Source organism: Sturnira hondurensis, unplaced genomic scaffold, assembly GCF_014824575.4.
Source record: "Sturnira hondurensis isolate 20B ecotype Veracruz unplaced genomic scaffold, ASM1482457v3 Scaffold0006505, whole genome shotgun sequence".
Lineage (NCBI taxonomy): Eukaryota > Metazoa > Chordata > Mammalia > Chiroptera > Phyllostomidae > Sturnira > Sturnira hondurensis.
In genome coordinates, this window is record NW_028079136.1 from 4,829,216 (window position 1) to 4,850,187 (window position 20,972).

At 44.8% G+C, this 20,972-nt stretch overlaps 1 protein-coding gene across 1 annotated transcript in view; it reads right to left on the reverse strand.

Annotated features, from left to right (window-relative positions):
- Window positions 1–738: 738 nt before the first annotated feature.
- Window positions 739–20,972, reverse strand: part of MICAL2 (microtubule associated monooxygenase, calponin and LIM domain containing 2) — a 209,057-nt gene continuing 188,823 nt past the window's right edge. Inside the window, exons 34-36 of the mRNA XM_037050057.1 lie at window positions 8,420–8,519; window positions 4,340–4,413; window positions 739–1,045 (exon numbers count right to left, since the gene is read on the reverse strand). Coding sequence (XP_036905952.1) covers window positions 861–1,045; window positions 4,340–4,413; window positions 8,420–8,519 — 359 coding nt within the window. The 3' untranslated portion in view covers window positions 739–860. The remainder of the gene's footprint in view (window positions 1,046–4,339; window positions 4,414–8,419; window positions 8,520–20,972) is intronic.

The window sequence follows — 20,972 nt, forward strand, 5'->3', positions numbered from 1 at the left end:
GCCATGTCCAACGGTTATTTAAAAACTATTCATTTTCTAAAAACGCACTTTCCAGTATGTTCCAGGGGCCACAAGGACAGTATTCTGAGAATATAAAGCTTTTCCAAGTCAACAGTATTTGGTGAAGACTAATGATCTTGCTGGTATAAAGTTAAAGTTTTATATCCTTTCTCTCTTTCTTTCTTTTTTAATAAAATTAAGGCTCAAATGTCCTATTAAACTCTCATTGCTTATGTATATTATATTAAGGCTTATAAATACACCTGATAAATGAAATTCACCCTGGATTGAATTAACACCTGCCGTGTGAGTTGTTTGCTCTGTGTAATCAGTAATCTCAAGGTTTCTCCTCTTGCTCTGGAAACACAGTGAAAGTATTAACCTAATCTTTAAACTGCCGCTTCCTTCTGACATTTGGAAACCAGTCATCCGTGCAAAAAAAATTAAAAAGGGCAAATATGGATATATTAGTGAAAAGGCAGCTTCTTAAAAATCTTAAGATGTGTAACTCAATGAACTGGGCTGAGAAATGATAAAAAGCAGGAGGAAAGTCAATCTCTGTGTCAATTTCTAGGGAAAGCAATGCCGGTCCTCTGCCAAGGTCACCTCCAACCAGAGAGACCTGCTGAAGTTGATGGCCAGTTTCAAAAGCATCTTCGTATTTCCTTCATTACGATCTCTGGAAGGATCTGGGGCAGCCGTAGCATATATAAAAGAATTTCAATTTTTTAAAACCTATTGCATATGGTATAACTTAAGTTGCAGGGATGACAAATCCTGCAAAAGGAAACAGGAGTGTGTGCGGTGGGTGTGGTGGCCGGATCTGGTCCTTGGCTGGCTTCGAGGGACAGGGCCTCTGCTCACGTCCTGCTCAGCTGACAGCCCCTGGAGAATATGAAGCTTTCAAAGTGCTGGTCTTCAGCCTTCTCTTTTATGCGTTGTTCCTCTAAGGAATCCACAAGTTTGTCCCTCTGCTCAATCACTTGCATCATCTCGGTGAATATTTCTTGCTCCTCATTTAGATCGTTCTCATCTTTCTGGCTCTCTAAAGAAAGAAAAAGAAAACATTGGACCTCAGGTAAGATTTGGCCCCAGGAGACCTCTTGGCCTCTGCATTCTTGATTGTTCTGGACTTGTTCTGCCCTTTAATTTCCATGGAGAAAACAAGGAAATGAATTGAACACCAGGGAACTGCTCTCAAAGCCACAGATTAGAACGGTGAATGCTTTGTGCTGCAGTCAGCTCATTTTCCATCTTGAGAATATATATAAAGTGACAGGAGAGAACCCCTTTGTAAGAAAAAGAAGTTAATACCAGCCAAGCCCTATCAAGGTCTACAACCTCCCCTCTCCTAGAAAAAAAAAATCCCACAAACAACACAAAGGCTGTTTTCTCTAAACATGTCTGAGATACAGCAAGAAGCGTTTCTCAGTAAACTGTGCACCAGTGGCTAGTATTTCAATGACCTGAGTCCTTTTTCAATTTGTAGTTAATGACAAATTGTAGACCTTTGGGGCAGAAGCAAAGTGAGGCTACAGCTGGACAATAGGAGGACATTTCCAAACTGTGACTGCTTTTCCCTTTAGCCTTTTGGAGTATGTGACCTTCTTCTTAAATAGCCAGAGACAGCCGATTGCCTGGGGGAGATGAGACTGTTGTAAAAGCAAGGGCAAGAGTAAGAAACAGGTACTGCAGTAATGACTTTCTGACATTCAAAATAGGATTTTAAAGCCAAATTTAAGTCTTGTCAGCCAGATTGTTGCCTTGGGACAGAACTTCATGAATTCCTTTAGCCCCTTCCACTAAACACACTGGGACTAGTCCGAGAACCCCACCCCAGAGTGGAGAAGGGGCGACTCTCTCACATCAGGCCTGGTCCTGACGCAGGGTCAGCCCGAAGGCACACGTGACAACAGAGAAATAAAGAAGCACCATTCCCTTTGCAGCACACGAGAGCTCTCTCTGTGTTCCAGCCTCTCCATTATGGACCTTGGAAGCCCCCAAGGGGGCAGGAAATGTCTTATTATCTGCTAAGAACCCCAAGGATTCTTGCCTTGCCTCTTGTTTGGAACTCTGGGAAGAAGCCAACTGGGAGGGGCTGGAACTTGATGGTTACGGGGGCGGGGGGGCAATACTTGGTGGTTGGGCAGACAAGTAGGGCGTGAGTGTGACTCCTGAGATCTCTGTCAGCTGTGTGTGGCATGGGTGGAGCCTACAAGGGTTCACTTTTCTCTGAGCAGCCAAAGTAAGCTGGCCAGTGGGCCCCCTGGGGCTCTCTGCGGATGATGGGTGAAGTGGCCCCACAGCTGAGACTGGATGGGGAACTGTCCAGCCAAGGTAACTGGAGGACATGCTGAGGAGAGGCCAGTGAGCCAGGGAACACCGCCAGGCCCCAAGCACACAGAGAGAATGGCAGGCTGTGGGTACACCAGCCACACACTCTAGCTGCAAAGGCCAGAAGAGGTGGGGGGTGGGGTGGCGGGTGGGGAGATGACAGGAGATAGTTGTGAGGGGATTTGGTGACTCAGGACAACCCACGAGGATTCCCAGTGCCAGAAAGTCATACAAACAGGCCTCTCCCCATTACGGGGCAGTCACCTTAGGGAGAAAAGCAGAAAGAAGGGCTGGCCATCTGCAAGACTGAACATTTTCATTCCAAAGAGACTGAGCGTTTCCTACAGGGACTGTTTAGAATATTGCATCAGACTAAATCTACCAGAGAAGGATATATAAAGTTCTTTTTTTTCCCTTGTTAATTAGGGGGATGAAGCTCTTGTGGAAGATGAGCTTAGGCACAGACAGAATAAAGAAGCTACATATTTTTTGTACACCTACATATTTTTTTGTACTCCTGAGAGGAGAAAATGTATGACTATCACTCCTTAGTAACAATTTTTCACTGAATGTTGGCTAATAAAGTCTTTGCTGGTATTTATTTTCGCACCCTGAAATGGAGGAAATTAAAATTGTTATCAGATGTATAAATCAGACATTAGTTCTCTACTATGGTTTGTTAATTTAGGTGTATTCCAGTTCTGGTGCTTTTTATTTGATAATCAATAGAGAAAAAAATTAAATTCCTGTCTTAATTTTAATTTGTTGAACCCTTTCCAACTGCATAGTATAACTCTATATGATTTTGTTAGATATAGAACTCTGTTGCTATAAAGAAACAGTCTACAAATCATTACTAACAGGAGAACCTGAATCTCTGGTAATTTGTTCTTTAATCTTAGCCCTATGATTCACCTTGAGCATGCTTGTTAAGTTCTCAGACTCAGTTTCTACTCTGTAAAATGGGGATGAAATACCTAAATAAAAATATTCATGATGATGATATCTAATAGTTACTAAGTGCTTGCCCTGTACCAGGCAATGCCGTAGGTAGGTACAATGTTCTGTCTATGAAGTATAAAGAAACTATTTGATTTTTTTTAGTTCTAGATCTTTTTTTATTTTTAGAAATATGTTTATTGATTCTTAAGGAGAGAGGACAGGGGAGAGAGCAAGAAACATTGATGTTTCTTGAGAAATATCAATTGGGTGTCTCCCATACCTGCCCCAACCGGGAATTGAACCCACAACCTATGTATGTGCCCTGGTTGAGACTCAAACACCCAACCTTTTGGTGTATGCGTCAACACTCCAACCAACAAAGCCACACCAGCCAGGACTAGACCTAGGTCTTCATGTAAGAAAGCCATGCATGAATCTGCCCCAGTGAACACACAGGTGCAGAACAGAGTGACTGTGCCCAGCTGGCTGGAGCCAATGAATGTATAAGTCACTATAGCTTGTCAATTGGGTTTATTTCAGTTCTCTGTCCCTCATGGTGAAAAAACTTTTCTCACATACAACACCTGGGCCCAGCCCATGCTAGGAAGGATGTTTCCTTTATCACCTCCTCTTTGGTTCCCAAGCACCTGCATTACAGCCCTCATCTCACTGCACCACGATTACTGCACTGGGTGCTGGTCCCTGCAGTGAGACCACAGGGCACGATGGATCTTCTCCATATGCCAGGAACACGCTAGACTCTTCACAAATACTTGTTAAAGGAGTGAATGGATAAGTGAATGAATGTGTGGATAAATGGCTCTGTGTTCTGTTCTGACACTTGGGATGGAGCCAAGTGCCGCTCTCCTAGCCCACATGAATGAAGCTCAATAGGGATTTGCTGTGCTGGGGGTGGTGGGCAGAGGGAAGGCTAGCTTTGTGCTCCCCTCTGACTCCCAGGCAGGGGGGCATGCTGCCGTGCGACATGCCGCGTGCCCTGCTCAGGTGTCTTTCTGGGAGGAAACGTCTTTAACAAGGACCCAAAATATATCACCATACTCACCCTCTTTGAGCATTTTCTCTCTTAATTTCTGCTGCAGTCGGCTTTGGTGATCTTCCAATTCTAATTCTTGAGCCCTAGGGATGAGAAAGCATTCAAACCTTAAAATACTAGAGATCTGTGTAGACACATAGACAAATAAGCCTATTCGCGGAAGCTACTACATTCTTTTTTTCCTTATTAAAACTGGAATATCTCTAAACTGAAAGTTTTGCTGCTGCGGGGGTCATTGAAAGTACCAAGAAGGGTTGCTGAGATATGCTGAACTCAGGAGAGGTGGGGAGCAGCTGATGGTTGAGATGTGCCCCCCAGCAGGTTTTAAGAAGACCACTCATGTTAACCTTTTACTGAAGGATCATAGAGAAATGACTAGAATGGTCTAGAGGTAGGGAAGCAATGAAACTCTTCTCTATTTGGGGGGCAACATGACTTCAAGTCCCCTCGAACCAATCCCAAAGCTCTGATTGTGGTAGACAAGAAAAGGAGAAAGCAGGAACAGGAGCGAGATGTTCTGTCTAGATGGAGGCAATAAGGCTCAGACAACCATCTGGTAGTGGGAGCTGGGGACAGAAGAGGCAGGGATGCTTTGTACAGGTCAAGCTAGATCGCTGGGGACTCAGCGTCTCCACTGAGAAGAACAGCAGAGGAAGAAATGAAGTTCGTCCTTGGTGAAGGTCAGTTTGGAGCTTGCCCTTTGAGTGCCTGGGAATATCTCATGTATATCCTAGAGTGTGTGTAAGCTCCCCACGTGCTAGGTCATGTGGAGCTTCCCCAAACCTTTGGGAATGCAACTCTGGAATTCTTAAGAGAAGTGAGGCTCACTAACAGAGGTGGCAAGGGTCAGAGGTCGTGGTAGAAGTCATGATACCCCTAAAGGGAGACTCTAGAAAAGGAAAGTTTTGAAGACAAAAGATTTGTAATGCCTACACTGAGAAGCCAAACAAAAGAGGTGGGGCCAGGGAAGAAACATGTAAGATGTTGGAAGGATAAAACAAGAAATGCTGTGTCTCGGAGACCAAGAGCGATGTTTTGAGAGGCAAGAGAGGGGTGAAGGGTGTTCAGTGCTACAGAGACACAGAAGAGGTGAGGCTGAGACCATGCCCCTGGGTTTGACATGGTGCCCCCCACCCCCCCAGCTTACATGTGTATCTGCTACAAAGTCGGGTCACTTCACTAAACCCTATTGTTGCTCTCATTATTTTTACTACTTCTACTACTTGGGCAAAGGTCCCTGCCTTGTTTAATGTTCCACCTTTTGTTATTGACACTAAAGTTCTCTTGGCCCAATGTGGTAGCCAATAGAATTGAGCCTCTCTGCCCTTAAGAGAGAATTTTCCAGGAGGAGTGTGACGAGCTGCTGCTGCAGAAGCCACTTGATGTCATGCAGAGGCCACGTAGTCCCCCCTTGAGTCCCAGACAATGGCAGTACTAGAGCTGGGCCATTCTGCCCAACTTCAGACTCCTCTGATGGGCAATCTTCGCTCTGGGGAGCCCCATGGCCTCGCTGATGCTTTCTCAGGGGTCTGATGCCAAGGCTCCTCCAGCCCAGGTCTCGGTCCTTTCCCCGCTCCTTTCACAGGCCTCAGGACTGCACGGGGCACAAAGACTTCCCTCTTGCTCCTGCCGCCTTTTCCTCATCCTTCACAGGCATTTTCCCAACGCCTCTCTTGTCCTTCAACCCTGTTTCGGCATCTGCTTCCCAAAGACCCAGATGGACGTTTCTCCTGTTTCTCCGGTTCTACCTCCAAACTAAAACCTAGCCTTTAACAAAGCCTGCCTTTGTCAAGCTCATAAGCCCCAGTTCTTCTCTTTGGCCACTTTGGGAAAAGAAAGCTGCCCCTGCGGTGTGTTCATGCGAAGCCCCAGTCACTGAGCAGCCACTGCAGCAGCCAGTGCCCCTGCGACTCTCGCAGGTCGACCTTATGCAGGCTGCTCCTTGTACAAACCTCCATGGAGCTTTTGCTGTGTTTTCTTACCACTGTTGTGCTACGTGTTTGCAGGTCTGCCTCCCCTGAAACCACGAGAACCTAGAAGATAGGGACTGTGGCCTCTTTCATCTTTATTCCCACAGAAACCAGCACAGTTCCTGGCACCTAGAATATAATATACCTCATACATTGTTCTTGAATGAACTTTATAATTCAGACCTGATACCCAGGCAAATGGCATGGTTGTGTAAAAAGGGCTTTGTAGTCAGGTCACCGTGGACAAATTGCTTAGTACGTGAGCCTGAGTATGAGCATCAACTTAAAAAACAGTGATAGGAAAAACAATGATGACAAATAACCCCATCTTCCCCATTCCTAGAATTTTCTTCCATGTTAGTGGAACTCGAGGAGTATAACTCCTCACCTCTACCCCACTCCCCTCTCTCACTCACTCTCTCCCCAAGGAGGGTAAATTTGGAAAGACTAGTCTAAGCAAACTCAGCTTGCACCCTTTCTCTCCTGGGATCAGCCTGCCTGCAGCAAACATGGGTTCTTGATCACATGAGCCTTGCCTTAGGTCTAGGGAAAGACTCCTCAATCTTAACACCATTGACATTTTAGGCTGGATAATTCTTAGCTGCTGGGGAGAGGGGTGTTCTGTGCATTGTAGAATGTTTAATAGCACCAATGGCCTCTACTTACTAAATACCAGTAGCACCTGTTAGTTGTGACCACTGAAAATGCCTCTGGACATGGCCAGGTATTCCCCAGGGAGGCAAGACCATTCCTCCCTGAGACCCACTGGTCTAGTGTGAAAGCTTTGCCGTCAAGAAGTAAGTGGTCCATTACATTTTGTGATAAGTAAGTCTAATTCTGGAGTTTGGTTAGCATCGTTGGTTGAATGGTGACCCCAAAAGAAACGTCCACGTCCCACCCTCTGGAACCTGTAAATGTGAACTTATTTGAAGAAAGGTCCTTGCAGATGTAGTATATAATTAAGTTAAGGACCTTGAGGTAAGAACATTCTGGATTACCCCAAGAACTCTAAGTCCAATGACAAGCATCCTTACGAAAGACAGAAGAGGAGAAGACACAGACACACACAGAGAAGGCCACGCGAAGACAGAGGCAGAGAAGGAGTGAGGCGGCCACAAGCCAAGGGGCGCCTGGGGCCACCAGGGGCTGGACGTGCCGAGGCAGCATGGTCCCCCTAACATCCTGATTCAGACTTCCCTCTTCCAGAACAGCGAGGGAATGAATTTCTGTTGTTGCAAGGCATGCAGTTTGTGGTCATTTGTTACCCCGTCGTTAGGACGGTGGCACAGATCACAAGCTCACCCAGACTCTCACATTAGAAAAGCCGTTATCAGTAATAATGGTCATCTTTACATATTTCATCTGTTGGCTTGGTCTTACTTCTCACCTGGCTGAGCACCCAGCCAGGGGAGAGGAATAGAATTTGTTAGACCTCTTCACAGACCTCTTCCCCCGTCCCCGCAAAGTTACCTCTCGGGACTGGGGTGAAATAAAATGAAACAGCGTAAGTGAAAGCACCCAGTACAACGTGTGGCACTTGGTTGTTTTATAGTAAATGTTTCTTTCTCTCCAGAATGGTGATAGGTATAGTGACCTTCGACTTGGTCAGAGTGTGTTGAGCTCCATGTCCACTTTCTGATCTCCAGACCAGGCTGTGACCCCCCCATTCGGAGAGGACAGCCAGACAGATCTCAGTCCTTCCATCTGTTAATGCCACACGGAAGTGCCCTGGCCGCTCCCACCCAGCCTTTCCTGTGGTTCATGTTCGTTCGGAGGCCAGAGACATGCTTCCCCAGGCGGCTCTGTGATTGCAGGTGGGTCCCTGGGTCTAGGCGACAGGCATGGATTGAAAATACTTTTTCCAAATGCCCTCCAGCTCCAGACCCATTACCTGAAATTTATTTTAGCCATAGGACTTCACAGAGAGAACAGACAACTGAAGACTCTCTACACTAATGCCAGCATGATATGCAAGACATCAAATATCAATTTGCCTCAATCACTATTCTGTATGCGCAAGACGAAAAAATCCTGGGACCGCAACCTAGGAGGGTGAGCCACCCCACTCCCACCCTGCTTTGCGTTTAGGACTCGCTGTTATCTGTGTTGCCTTACTTACATGATCAGTAGCTCCGACTCATATCGCATTAATTTATTCTTCTCCAGAACCAGCTTAAACCATTCCTGCAAAAGCTGTGCTTCATCCTGTGTGCCTGAATCTGCTTAAGAAATCAATGACAAATGGGTTAGATTGGCGTTTCTCTCCACATGATCAAACTGCTTTGGAGCTACTTTAACAGACCATGTTTGTAGCAAAAAGGGCTCAGCAGGCAGCAGCTCCCTGATGGCCTGTTGATGCCCCAAGGTCAGGGACTTGGCAAATAAAACTCACCTATGCATGCTCTAAAGGAGGTCCTCTTTGATGCTTAGGGTGTGAATACTTCAATTCCAAGGTCATCTACCTTTGATAATGTCCTGCCACAAGTGACCCTTCTCCTGTATTTGTATGTTCTCAGTAAAACTTCTATATGTTGTACATCACATCCTTCACCTAAGAAAGTCCTAATAACCCTTCCAATTACGACTGCCTTCTCCTCCTTTTTCTCCTCCAGAATCAAATGCCCACTGAGTGCCCAGGTAGGGTGTGGCTTCCTGCAAGGGGCAGAGAAGCTCATTTGGTCATAAAGGAATGGTGATGACTGTCATTTAGATTTTTTGCAAATGAAAAGGCAAATGATGGGAGGGGAGTGTTACCAGCTTTCAGACTCATAAGGAGAAAGTTAGATCCATATATTCTTACAACTTAGATTACCATCTTTATTAAACAGAAGAATAACCAGGCGAAAATAGACACTGCTTTTAGATGGTCTGTATTAGATGCTAAATGTCTGCGTGCCAAAATGTTAAAATCTGGGCATATTTGAGAAGCAGCAACACGGACAGGGCTTTCTAGAATTTCACCCTGAGATGGGAACACAGGCTGTGTTGCAAAGCTCATAGGCACTCTGGGAGGATTCAGCCTGGAGCCTCTAGTAGGCAGAGTGCAAGACAAGGCAGACAGAGAATATGAATGCCTTTGGGCAAGACATTTGGAGTCTCTGCTTCTTCTCTGGTTAAAATGAATAATAAGATATACAGCTAATATAATAATAATAATAATAACAATAATAACAATGAGCTACTGTCTATTATGCAACTCATGTGTGCCAGTCTATGTGCCTTATAGGCAGCATCTCATTTAATCCTCACAACAGACTCACCAGCAGAAAGTATCACCCTATGATCACCACTTGCCAGCTGAAGAAACAGAGGTTTAAAAGATCAAGTAAGTGGCAGAGGCAGAGCTTGAACCCGGGTGAGCCCTGCCCTGAACCCGTGCTTTCCGCTGCGTGTGTAGCACTTCCTCCTCTTTTTCCCTCTCTCTCGCCTCCTCATAGGCACGCAAGGTAAGTAATGCCCCCGGCACATTGCTTTACAGACAACATAGCAAGTCACCCATAAAAATGAGTTCCCTTTTCTCCCTCTTTGACGACCTTTTTATTGATAGGGAAAATGGGGTTCAGAGAGATTTATATGCAATGCCCCCAAATTATATACTTAGTTAATGTGCAAACTGGTGCTACAATGCAATCTTAACTTCTGGTGAATTCATTCACTCATTCATTCATTCATTCATTCATTCAACAATTCCTATTTATGAAATAGGTGTTGGGAACTGTCTTGGGTACTTGGGCTACAGTGATATATGATGCTACATATCACAAGAAATTTGGATATAATAAGGCATAGTACCAACTAAAAACTGTATTTACTGTTCTATAATCATTTGGATCAGATGGGCATAAGGAGCTGGGATAAAATAGAACGTTAGAAAACTGTCACCACAACAAAGCAGCAGGAGAGGACTCCGGGAATAACCAGAAGGGCAGGTTTTCCAGGTCAGGGCATGAGGATGGGCTTCCCAAACTGGGAGGTTGAAAAATGGATAACCCTTTGAGAGGAAATAATGAGGATGAGAGGCAACTTTTATAAGACGAGGGAACAATATGAGCAGGGGTGAGGGGATGGGAGAAGGTGATAGGCACAGAGATTGGGAAGGGCTGAGGAGGCATGGGGGGGTGGATGATATGCCTGGGGAGTGTGTGATGAGCTCATCATAGAGGCCCCTGAACATCACGCAAAGGCTCATGTACTCTGTTCTACTGAATACGAAGGGACACTACAGGTGGCTGGATAGGAGAATGATACGTGAAGTACTACACAGGAAAGATTAGAAGGGGAGAGAGGAGAGGGAAGTAAGTAAGCTGTTATTCCTTTTTAAGTTGCTCGACTGACTTAATAAATGAATGAATGCTCGAACAAACTTATAAACATGTTGAGTACCAGCATCTCCTAAATATTGGTTGTGGTGCTGAGGGACAGGGATGAATAAGCATTGATTCCATCTCTTTAGGAAATGGGAGCTTGCAGTCCAGCGGGTGAAACCATCACTACGTGGACAAATAGAACATGATGTGCCCCTTGCTATGCAACACAGAAGAGAAGCAACAGACCTGGTGTTGGAGGGAGTGGGGAACGATGCCAAAGAGGAGACAGCAGGTGAGTTCTGTCTAAGTGGACGAATAAGAGTTTTCCAAGGAGAGCAGTAGGTCAAGAACAAGGCACTCCAGGACATTAGCTGATGAGCAGAGGAATGAACTATAGAGACTAGGAGTCACACATAACATGGAAATGAAGAGCATATATTTTGAACTGAGACCTGGGGTCAAACTTCCACCCATCCACCTACCACTGTATGGGCTTGGGCACTTTGCATAGTTTCCCCTAACCTCAGTCTCCTCCTCTGGTATGGAGATGCAGTGGGACTGTCCCCACAAACAGCTTAATCCAGCTCTGGCACCTGGTATAAGCTCAATAAAGGGTAATGGTCATAATTCAAATAATATAATATGTGTCATGGAGTAGCCCTAGGAGTCGCCTGTTCCTCATGGGGACATGCAGGAATTCCCTGCATCTCCCCAGCCTGCAGCCTCCCACTCCGTCCACTGAGGGTGGGGTTGCTGGCTGTCTAAGAAGCTCACTGCAGGGCACTGTACTCTTAAGTATCGAAAACTTCTTTCTGTTGGAATTTGATGGGTTGGCTGATAGCCACCGAGTCCAGTTTTGCCCTCTAGAGGAACTCAGGACATACATACTATCTGTCTTACATGACAGACATTCGGACATTTGAAGACAGGTCTCACGAGCCACAGAAGCATTCTTTGTTTTTCAGAGAGAGCACCTCCAGGTTATTTATCATAATTTTGTCATAAAAGGGCTGCCCCAGTCCGTTTGCCCTGTAACTTTCCAGGATGCATCTTAAGGAAAATGAAGAAGCAAAATACCAATAGCCCAGAGTGGAGGGATCCTCTCCTGCCTCCACCCTGTGCCCCGGGATTGCAGAAGCCTCGTCTTCACTGGATCCTAACTGGCCTGCAACCGAGTGTGGTCTTCCCACCCCAGTGGTGGTGGAGTCTGGCAAATGCTCCGCGTTCTGTTCACGCCACTGATCGTTGGCTTGACCTAATTCAAGAGTTTCTACGCATCTTGTTAAATATCTTGTTTCTTTCGTTCCATCAGGGGAAATCTTTTGGCCGTTTTGTCCACCTGACACATCTTCCTGGATTTGGGATTTCTGTGGAATTGATAAATGGCCATCCTGTATCTTTATGTGGCACTGAAAACAAAGTGTCAGATGGGACTGGACCAAGGACAGAGCCATCCGACCCACTGAGGGACCTTTCTCAGCCTCTCGGTGGAACAGTTTGCTCCAGCGCGCATTTCCACACCTTGTCTGTTAGGCGGTCACAGGAAACTCTGGCAACAAAACAACTTGGCGAGGTCTGCCACGCCCACTGGCCCCACAAACCCTGCAGCCGCACTCAGGGAAGGACACGACATTCGTTTTTCACAGCTTCTCAGTAAACACCAGTGGTTCCTTAGTACTTGTTAAATGTCTTTCTAAATATGTACAATTTAAAAAATAATCCTATCCAGAATTTTGACAAGGACTCACAATCTATGTTTCTTTCCCATGCAAACAGTACAAAATGCACTCATTCTCTAGTCTTTTGGCTCTGGACTTCTCTGTGAGTTTTCAAAGACTGAGGTTACACCTGCATGGTTTTTTTTTCCACCTCCAACACCAGAGGGTGAATTTGGTTTGTTCAACAAGTTCTGATTGACTAAGGTCACATCCGAGGCTCTACGTATGTCTCATCTTTCATGGGAACTTAGAAACCTGAATTCATTGCTCTCCTGGTTTTCTCACCTATCCAGATTCGATTTCCCCTTCTAGGTGGTTGTTTAACATTTCTACATTGAGGACCATTTGCCTCCAGGAAAAAAACAGAAAAGCTGAGCGCTGAGAACCCCTTGGCTCCACCCCCCTCATGTAACATGACACCACCGCCTCAGCCCCGCCCACCCTTCCCCTGGCCCCCGCCCAGAAGAAGCAGCTCTGTTTTGCTGTTTTTAGAGTATTTTTTGGTTGTTTGTCAGATTCAGCCTGTTTGCTACATTATACTCCCAGGCTCTAGCCAGGCTTTTATCTGGGATTACATGTTCCTTTTCCTATTTTTCTTATGTGTCCTTTAAAATCTGGTCCATCAGAGAGTTCCCTGTGCATCACACGGATTTCTCTTGGTGCTGGACTCAACACCAGTTGAACCGAATTAACCGATTTAATTTTCTTTTTTAATGGAATAACTTGTAGTTCTATAACCTGCAGTTCATTTTTTTAGCGTCTTCCTTTCCTCGGTCAAAAATCCCTTTTGGGGATCTTTGAGCACGGACTCATGGGCTGATTCTTAGGAAATCTGCCCAAGCACTGGGCGCAGTGACTGCCGAGCCCAGGCGTGCCTTGCTTTCCACCCCAGCCCTGAGACTTTGCTCCACGATTTCCCCCAACTCACTGCCACCGTCAGATGGCTTCCTTTGGGGTCCTGATGACGCCCACGCAGCCTTGCCCTCGTGTAGATGCAGTGGGGCGAGTGGCAGAGGGCCTGGGCTCTGAGATCGAGCAGACCTGGCTTAGCCACTCACGGATGCGCCAGCTCGGGCAAGCAGCCTCTCATGTCTCCACCTTGGTCCCTTCCTGTGAAAAACGGGGATGATGACAGTACCTGTCTTATAATTGGCTAGGGAGACTGGATTAGAGGATGCATTTAAATGCTTACCATAGTGGTGGGCACACAGCAAACATTTAATAAACTGTATTACTATTCTTAGTACTTATTTCTTCCAGTAGCTACTTCTATACAGTTCCATGTGGATTACTTTCTGTTCACTTTCAGAACTCAGCTAGAATGTAATCCCTGACTTCATTACACATGCCTAACTTTACCTTGTTACCTCACCTGAGGTTAATAAAAACTGTTGAATAGTTCTTTTCTTTTGTCCCCACCGAAATGAAAAGGCCACGTGGCTGGCTGGATCCGCAGCACCTGCTGGGGAAGACCTCAGTGCTCTGTGCCCACACGGACGGTTGGCTTGACCACTTCTCCATCTGGTCTCGTGGCTGCTATTGAACTGAAAGCCTTTCCAGGGCAGGCATGGAACTGCTACATCTGGGAACCGGGATGCCGCTGGAACGGAGCTGCCAGAAGGCTAGCAGCCCCTGGCTATGACTGGAATGACTGTTACCTATTCCTTGCAGCCACAGTTGCTTGTGTTTATCTTTGACTGGCTCTTCATGAGCTCCCATGTATGCATATCCTGCTTTCTTCTGGACAAAATGCAAGGTTCCCACTTGCCCAGGTGAGGCGAAGCGATCAAAGCTCAACACAAAACCACTTTTTATTAATGGAGTTATTTAAATTGACCTGCTCTGCCCCAAGTGAGTCCTCAAAAGTACAAAGCAAATTCGGTTACTCCCTACTGAAATTCTCCAATTGCACTCCACAGTCAAGTTCGAATCACCTAACCTGACGACACTTAGTCCTTGCTTGCATTACAGGGACTTGCACTCAATGGTCAATAACTATTTTCCCTGTAAATAACAATAATACATGAACAATCTAGTCTTTCAAGTCGTGGCTTTTTAAGCATTTTCTTTCATTGGTGATGCTGAATGCTTCTCTGGTGGCATATTGGTGCGTGGTTTTGCTTTTTAACTATCCAGTTCCTTAGATGTGATTTCCTGCCTCCACAGAGTCTCAGAGAAGTCCGAACGTGGTGCTTGCTGCACTTGTGCCACAGCCTTCAACATCTTCACCGACAATCTGAGGCACAGAAGTGTAGCTGCAGCCAGAGCCCTCGGCGGCACGTGCGGGGCATCTCCCCAGAAGGGCTGGGTTTCAGCCTTTGTCTCTTCTTCTCTGGCCTCTGGTCAGCTCTTAGCTCCTGTGCTCATCCACAGGCCTATTTCATTTAAACCTCCAGCCAGGCCTCCTCTATCCAGCTCTCTGGGCACGCTGGCCTCCCACAGGTGCCTTGCACATGAGAGTGATAACCCAGAAACCTGCACTGTGGGTCTGGCCTGATTCAGTCTTGACAAAGCCAGGATGTTTGGTAGAGGGGAGGAACTCATGGCTCCACGCACGGAGCCAGGGGCTGCTGCTGAGACACAGAAGATCCAGTGTCCTTCCTTTTTTAAACACTTTTTTGGTTTTGCTTTTAGCTACGTATCTTTTCATTATAAATAAAGTTTTTCTTGCTTTAGAATATTATTGAAATATTATACTACATGTAGTCTTCTAAAACTTGCTTATTTTGAACTCCATATTATTGCATTTCTAAAATGCATCCATGTTGCAATTCATTTTTATTGCTGTGTGTGGAATATTCAGTATATGCCACAGTTAGCAGGCCCACAATTTACCCATTTCCCATGAACGGGTATCTAGGCAGTTCTTAGGGTTTTGCTAGTATGAATGATGCTGCTCTACACCTGTACAGAAGACAACTGATGGATGCCTCTCTCTCCCACGGATGTTTCTCTCTCTTTCTCTTTCTCGTTCTCCCTTCCTGTCTCTCTAAAACCAATGAACATGTCCTGTACAGAAGGGATACTTCTGTACCCCAACTGGGGTGTGTACAGGAGTCTTTTTAAAGGGCCAATATTTGACTTGTTTGATCCTCTGTATTTTATTTTTATTGTCTATATCATTTACTTCTGCTCATATATTTATTATTTTCTTTAAGCTTATTTTGTTTCCCTCTTTCTAAATTAAGCTTAGACATTAATTTTAGCTCATTAATTTTCAACCTTTCTTCTTTTCTAATAAAATTATTGAAGGCAGTAATTCTGAGAACGACATTCAGTGCCTCTCCCATGAGTTTGACCTACTGCTTTCCTTTTCCTATTTAGTACATTTAAATTTCCAAGTATTTTTTAAATACTGCTTTTTTGATTCATGAGAAACATCTATTTTTACTTTCTATATATATGGTTTTAAAAAATACCTTTTGTCAGTTGTTTTCTAAGTTAATTACACTATAACATGGAATGGAGTCTATATACTATAAAGCCCCTGAGATTTATTTTGTGAATTTACGGCTAATTTTTGTAAATCTCCGTGTGAAACTGAGAAGGATATACATCCTCTAAACTGAAAGTGCGGGGGTTTTTTAAGTGTCCATTCAATTAAGGCCATTAGTTGCATTGTTCAGATTTATACTCATGTTCTGTGTGCTTGGCCATCCTCACCTGAGAGACATACTAAGTCCTCCTGTGGTAATAATAGAAAATTTTCCCCACGGTTTCATCATTTTTTGGTTTTATATATTTTGAGTCTTTTATAGTCAATACATGCACATCTAAAACCATCATACTTCTCAGGGAGTTGATCATTTTACAACAATGTGGCGATTCTATTTGCCCCTATCCATGGCTGTGGCAGCAAAAGCTGTTTTACTGCTTTTCATACAATTACTCCAGCTTTATTAATTTCGTATGTATTTTGCCATCCTTTTCCTTTAAAACTTTCTGTGTTTTACATGTTTCTGCTAAACAGCATATAACTGGGTGTGGTTTTGGTCATGAACTGCCATTGATATCACTGAGATATCTGGGCTTGTTTCTTCCATCTTTCTTTATGCTATCTTTTCATCTTTTTTTCTATGCTCTTTCATTGCTACTTAGAATTGAGTTAGAATTTTTGTTTGGCTGGTTATTTTTTCTCGTTTCTTCTCCCTCTGTTTCCCCAAACTGGTTGGGAATTTATACATTTTATTTCTACTCTTTTGGTGACAACACTTAAAGTTTGAATAGGCACCTTAACAGTAGGCTAATCACCACCTTAGCTTACTTTTAAATAATATAAGGGCCCTGGAACACTCTTCCAATCATTCAACTTCCACTTATATCTACTTTATTTTTTATTTAAAAAAATTGTTTCTTTTTAAAAAAGTCATTCCAGAGAGTGGGAAAGGGAGGGGAAAGAGAGAGAGAGAACAATCAGTGTAAGAGAGAAACATCAATCAGTTGCCTCTCGCAATGCCCTGACGGGGGACCAAACCCATCACCGAGGTACGTGCCCTAACTGAGAATCAGTCCTGTTACCTTTTGGTTTATGGGACGATCCCCAACCAACTGAGCCACACCAGCCAGGGCCCAACTTACATCTATTTTAGTGACAATATATCTCTCTCACATATCACAGCAGGAAGGTCATGATGTTAAGTTTGATTATGGTTAAAGTTGGTTAAGTTTAAGGTGGTGTTTGTTGCCTGTTTGCTTTTACAGTGTTTTTCTGCTTGCTCCTTTTTGTATGCAATTTTCTATTTCTTTAAATATTTCACACATAGACTTGGACATAGTATTTTCCATACTTAATAATTAATGTAGTTGAAGTCCTTGGCCATTTAAATGTGTTGTTTTTGCTGATTCTCATTCTTAGTGACTGACTCCCCTGTGTTTGGGGTGATTTTAGAAATTATTATTTTTAAAAACTGAACTTAATCTGTCAGGATCTCGAAAGTCTAAACTGAGGCATGGTTTCTTTAGAGCATGGGTGGCAAACACAAGGCCCACAGGCCAAATCCAGCCTCCACCTAGTTTTATCTCGCCCGACACCTAGTTTCTACCCGTCGGCAGCGCTGAGCTCCCGCTTAACTGTTAAGAAGTAGTTACACTTAGACAGTCCTACAATTACATTCGGCCCTTTGAAGGCAACAGTGAGGCTGATGTGGCCCTTGGTGAACACGGGCTTGACACCCCTGCAGTTTGACCTGTAAGTGGCTTGGGAGAGCTAGACACTTAGCTTACGGGGGCATCTCAAGGTCCGCTCCTTAACTTTCTGTTAGTTCCGAGGCTTCGACTCTAAAGCACCGATATTTACCCCCACAGTCGCCCTGGATTTCTGCTCTTGCGCTTGCTTCTTTCCCGGCACATGTGAGGTTCAGCACACCTTCTTTCTTCTTCTTGACCTCAGAGCTTTATCTCACTTACTCACGTGCATAGCAAGGGTTTTGGCAAAAATGCCTGTAGTGAATGGGCTTTTACAGTGCCTCGTCCAGCACTGTGCGACCCTGTACTCCTCAGGAACCTCATTCTGGGTCTGTGGCCCAGGCAGCCCTCTGGTTATTTGGTTTTACACATTTTTCCAGGTAAAGTCATTATGATAGTGTTTTTCAACGCTGAGTAGGAATCATAAAATTAATTTTATGGGTTATAACAAGCACTAAAAATGGGACAGAATAGGAAGTTTCCGTTTTTCATATGAAGCAAAATTCAATATTATTTCTTGAAACATTTATTCTATTATACATTAATACAGACTCACTTGTAAGATAAAATGTGCTTTCTTGCTGCTCTCAAGGTAATTTTCCGTGTGCAAAGCAATGCTCTAAGCCATATAACCCTTGAGGCCTCAAGGACACTGGAATCCATGCAATGAAAAGAACCCGAGTCTCCTTCCAGGAGACAATCTTAGTCTTGTCTGCACTGGGCCCACCGCTGTTACAAGGCCACTGAGTTTCTACCCTGTGGCTGCAGAGGCTGGAAACAGGTTATCGGCATTTGAGCGAGGCAGTCTGCCATAGATGTTGAGCGTCCCTGGGTCTCTGCTGAGTGCGTCAAACTGAAAAACCTAATAGCCACCCTCTGACCTGAGCCGTTCCTACAACTAGTTGGAGAGGCAGTTCTGAGAAGCGGGTCAGGATGCCGCGCAGCAGGGCTACTGTGAAACTCTCTCTCCCTGGGAAAGGGGGAGTGGCCAGCTTGCTGCTTGCTAGAAAAGCCACTGAGTTCTCTGCCCCGAGCTCCTCAGTTGTGACACAACCCACTGTGTGCACAGCTACCGTCTGAGCCTATTATGTCAGGCCACAGGGCTTGGGGACAGGGCAACTCGTGCTTGCTGTGCTGTGAGTGACGAGCTCCCCACTGGGGTACAGTGCACCTCGGCATTCACTTCAGCACCTGCAGAGTCATGGCAAACCCACCCCCAATGCCTTGCTTGCTTCACCATCCACTTTGCAGACTACCTTATTCCTGGCCATTCTTTGTGAGGTTGGAGTTCTTTTCCGACCCTATTCCATTGTATTATGTCGCAAAATAATGTTACCTGAGTTTGCAGTTTTATGGCCTCCCTGTATTCATACAATCAGACTCCTTCAGGATCACAGAAGGACCTCAGCCTTTCCCCTCCTCTGCTGACCTTGGAGAGCACAGCCGCCAGTCACTGTGATGGCTGACAAGCCTTGGACTCACCGCCTGTTAGCACAGGCAGGGAACAAATCTCTGTGGAAGGTTACCCAAAGGATGTCTGCTCCCCGAAATCGACCCCCAGAGTACGGCATGCCGTCAGAGAGGCATGCCGCAGAACCAGTGTTTGGTTCTCCTTGCTAGTCTGCTTTTACTGAACTATTTTGGGGCGAGGGTAACACCATGAGTCTACGCTGAGATCCTACTATGCACCAGGCACGTGAGATACATGGGTTGGTTATTTATTTATTCACATTGCTTCACACACACACAAACTAGTTTAAATCTCTTCTAGGGAGTGTAGTTATAAATGAATGTGAAGCAATGAACAAATTAAATACAGTCTGAAAAACTGTTGCCCATCCAGCTCTGTTTTATAACGATAGGAATAGGAAAGAAAAGAAGAGGTGGGTTTATTGCAGTGTTATGTATAATCACCAAGATTTGGAAGCAGCCCAAGTGTTCATCAGCAGATGAGTGGATAAAAAAGCTGTGGTACATTTCTAAATGAAATACTACTTGGCTGTAAAAAAAAAAAAAAAGAAGAAGGAAGTCTTACTTTGCAACAGCACGGATGGACCTGTAGAGTATTATGTTCAGTGAAATACGCCAGTCAGAGAAAGACAAGTACCATGTGATTTCACTTATGTGTGGAATCTAATGAACAAAATAAACTAACAAAAAAAATAGAAACAGATTCAGATACAGAGAACAGACTGACAGCTGTCAGAGGGGAGGAGTTTGGGGGCTGGCTGTAAAAGGGGGTGGTTAAGCAAAAAAGAGAAAAAAAGAAGGAACTAATTTTTTTTGAACACCAATTGTATGCCAGGCAGCCTTTTTAGGTGCTTTACTAACAGTATTTCACTTAGTCTCTTCTTCATATCAACCCTGTAAGGATGGTATGATTAGTCCATTTCACAGATGAGAAAGTTCTCCGAAAAGGTCCTTGTTATCCAGTGGCCATTTGGGATTCAGACTCAGGAGCATCCTACTTCAACTGAACCACAGAGGTGTGGCAAGCCGACCCACATTCTTTCCTTGCTTAGCCATCATTTTGGAGGCTTGTTAGTCCTTGCCATTCTCTATGAAGGGTGTCAGGATTTCGACTCAGGAGCGCCTGACTCAAATATCTCTGTCCTTTTCAGGACACTTCTCCATTACATTACCCAGAAAATTATTATTCCTTGTGTTCCTCAGCAGCAGTCAAGATAAAAAACCACAGAGCATGAACCAAAGCACATCCCTCTTCCCAGCGAGGTTTTCATGCCAATTTCTAGTCATAATGTGTGCTCCTGCTGCCACCTGCTGGCAGCCGCACACACCCTGATGTTCTTTGCAAACCCCTCTATAGGACGGAGGAGCCATTCAGCTCCAATAATGACAATAATCATTATTATTGTTATTATTGTTATTATTATTATTATTTTAAAAAGGACAAGAAACTCAATGCAGACAACCAGCTGATAAATGCTCCCAGAAGCTGGTAAATTCCTAAGGGAGGAATAATTCCCATATACTTCTCTTGGGGATAAATCCTTTCTCTTTTAAAGTGACACTTTTTTTTCATCAGATTTCATCCGTCTCTAGGTATGGAAAGAAAGAACAAATTCTGTTATCCAGACCGTCTAAATGTGAATGGCAGTCTCTTGCTAAGTGGGGGTATTCCACACCCCCAGCACAAAACACTGACCACCACACTGACAACCAACAAACTGATAGGTAACAGGGCCCTGCTTGAGAAAAACCTAAGTGGTCGGCTAGGCTGTGGCTAGCTTCCTGACAGAGGGTGGGGCCCAGGGCAATCAAGACTTGGCATGTCCTAGTCCTGTACTCTGGGCAGCCAGGACCAGCAGGGGAGTCCCTTCCCTCGGACAAGGACGTCCATCTGTAACATGCACACGCATACGCACGCATGCTACAGAACATAATGACTTGTCTTCTGGGGTGGATTCCTGTATTTTTGTTTTTCTTGGTTTTCCCTTTCTTG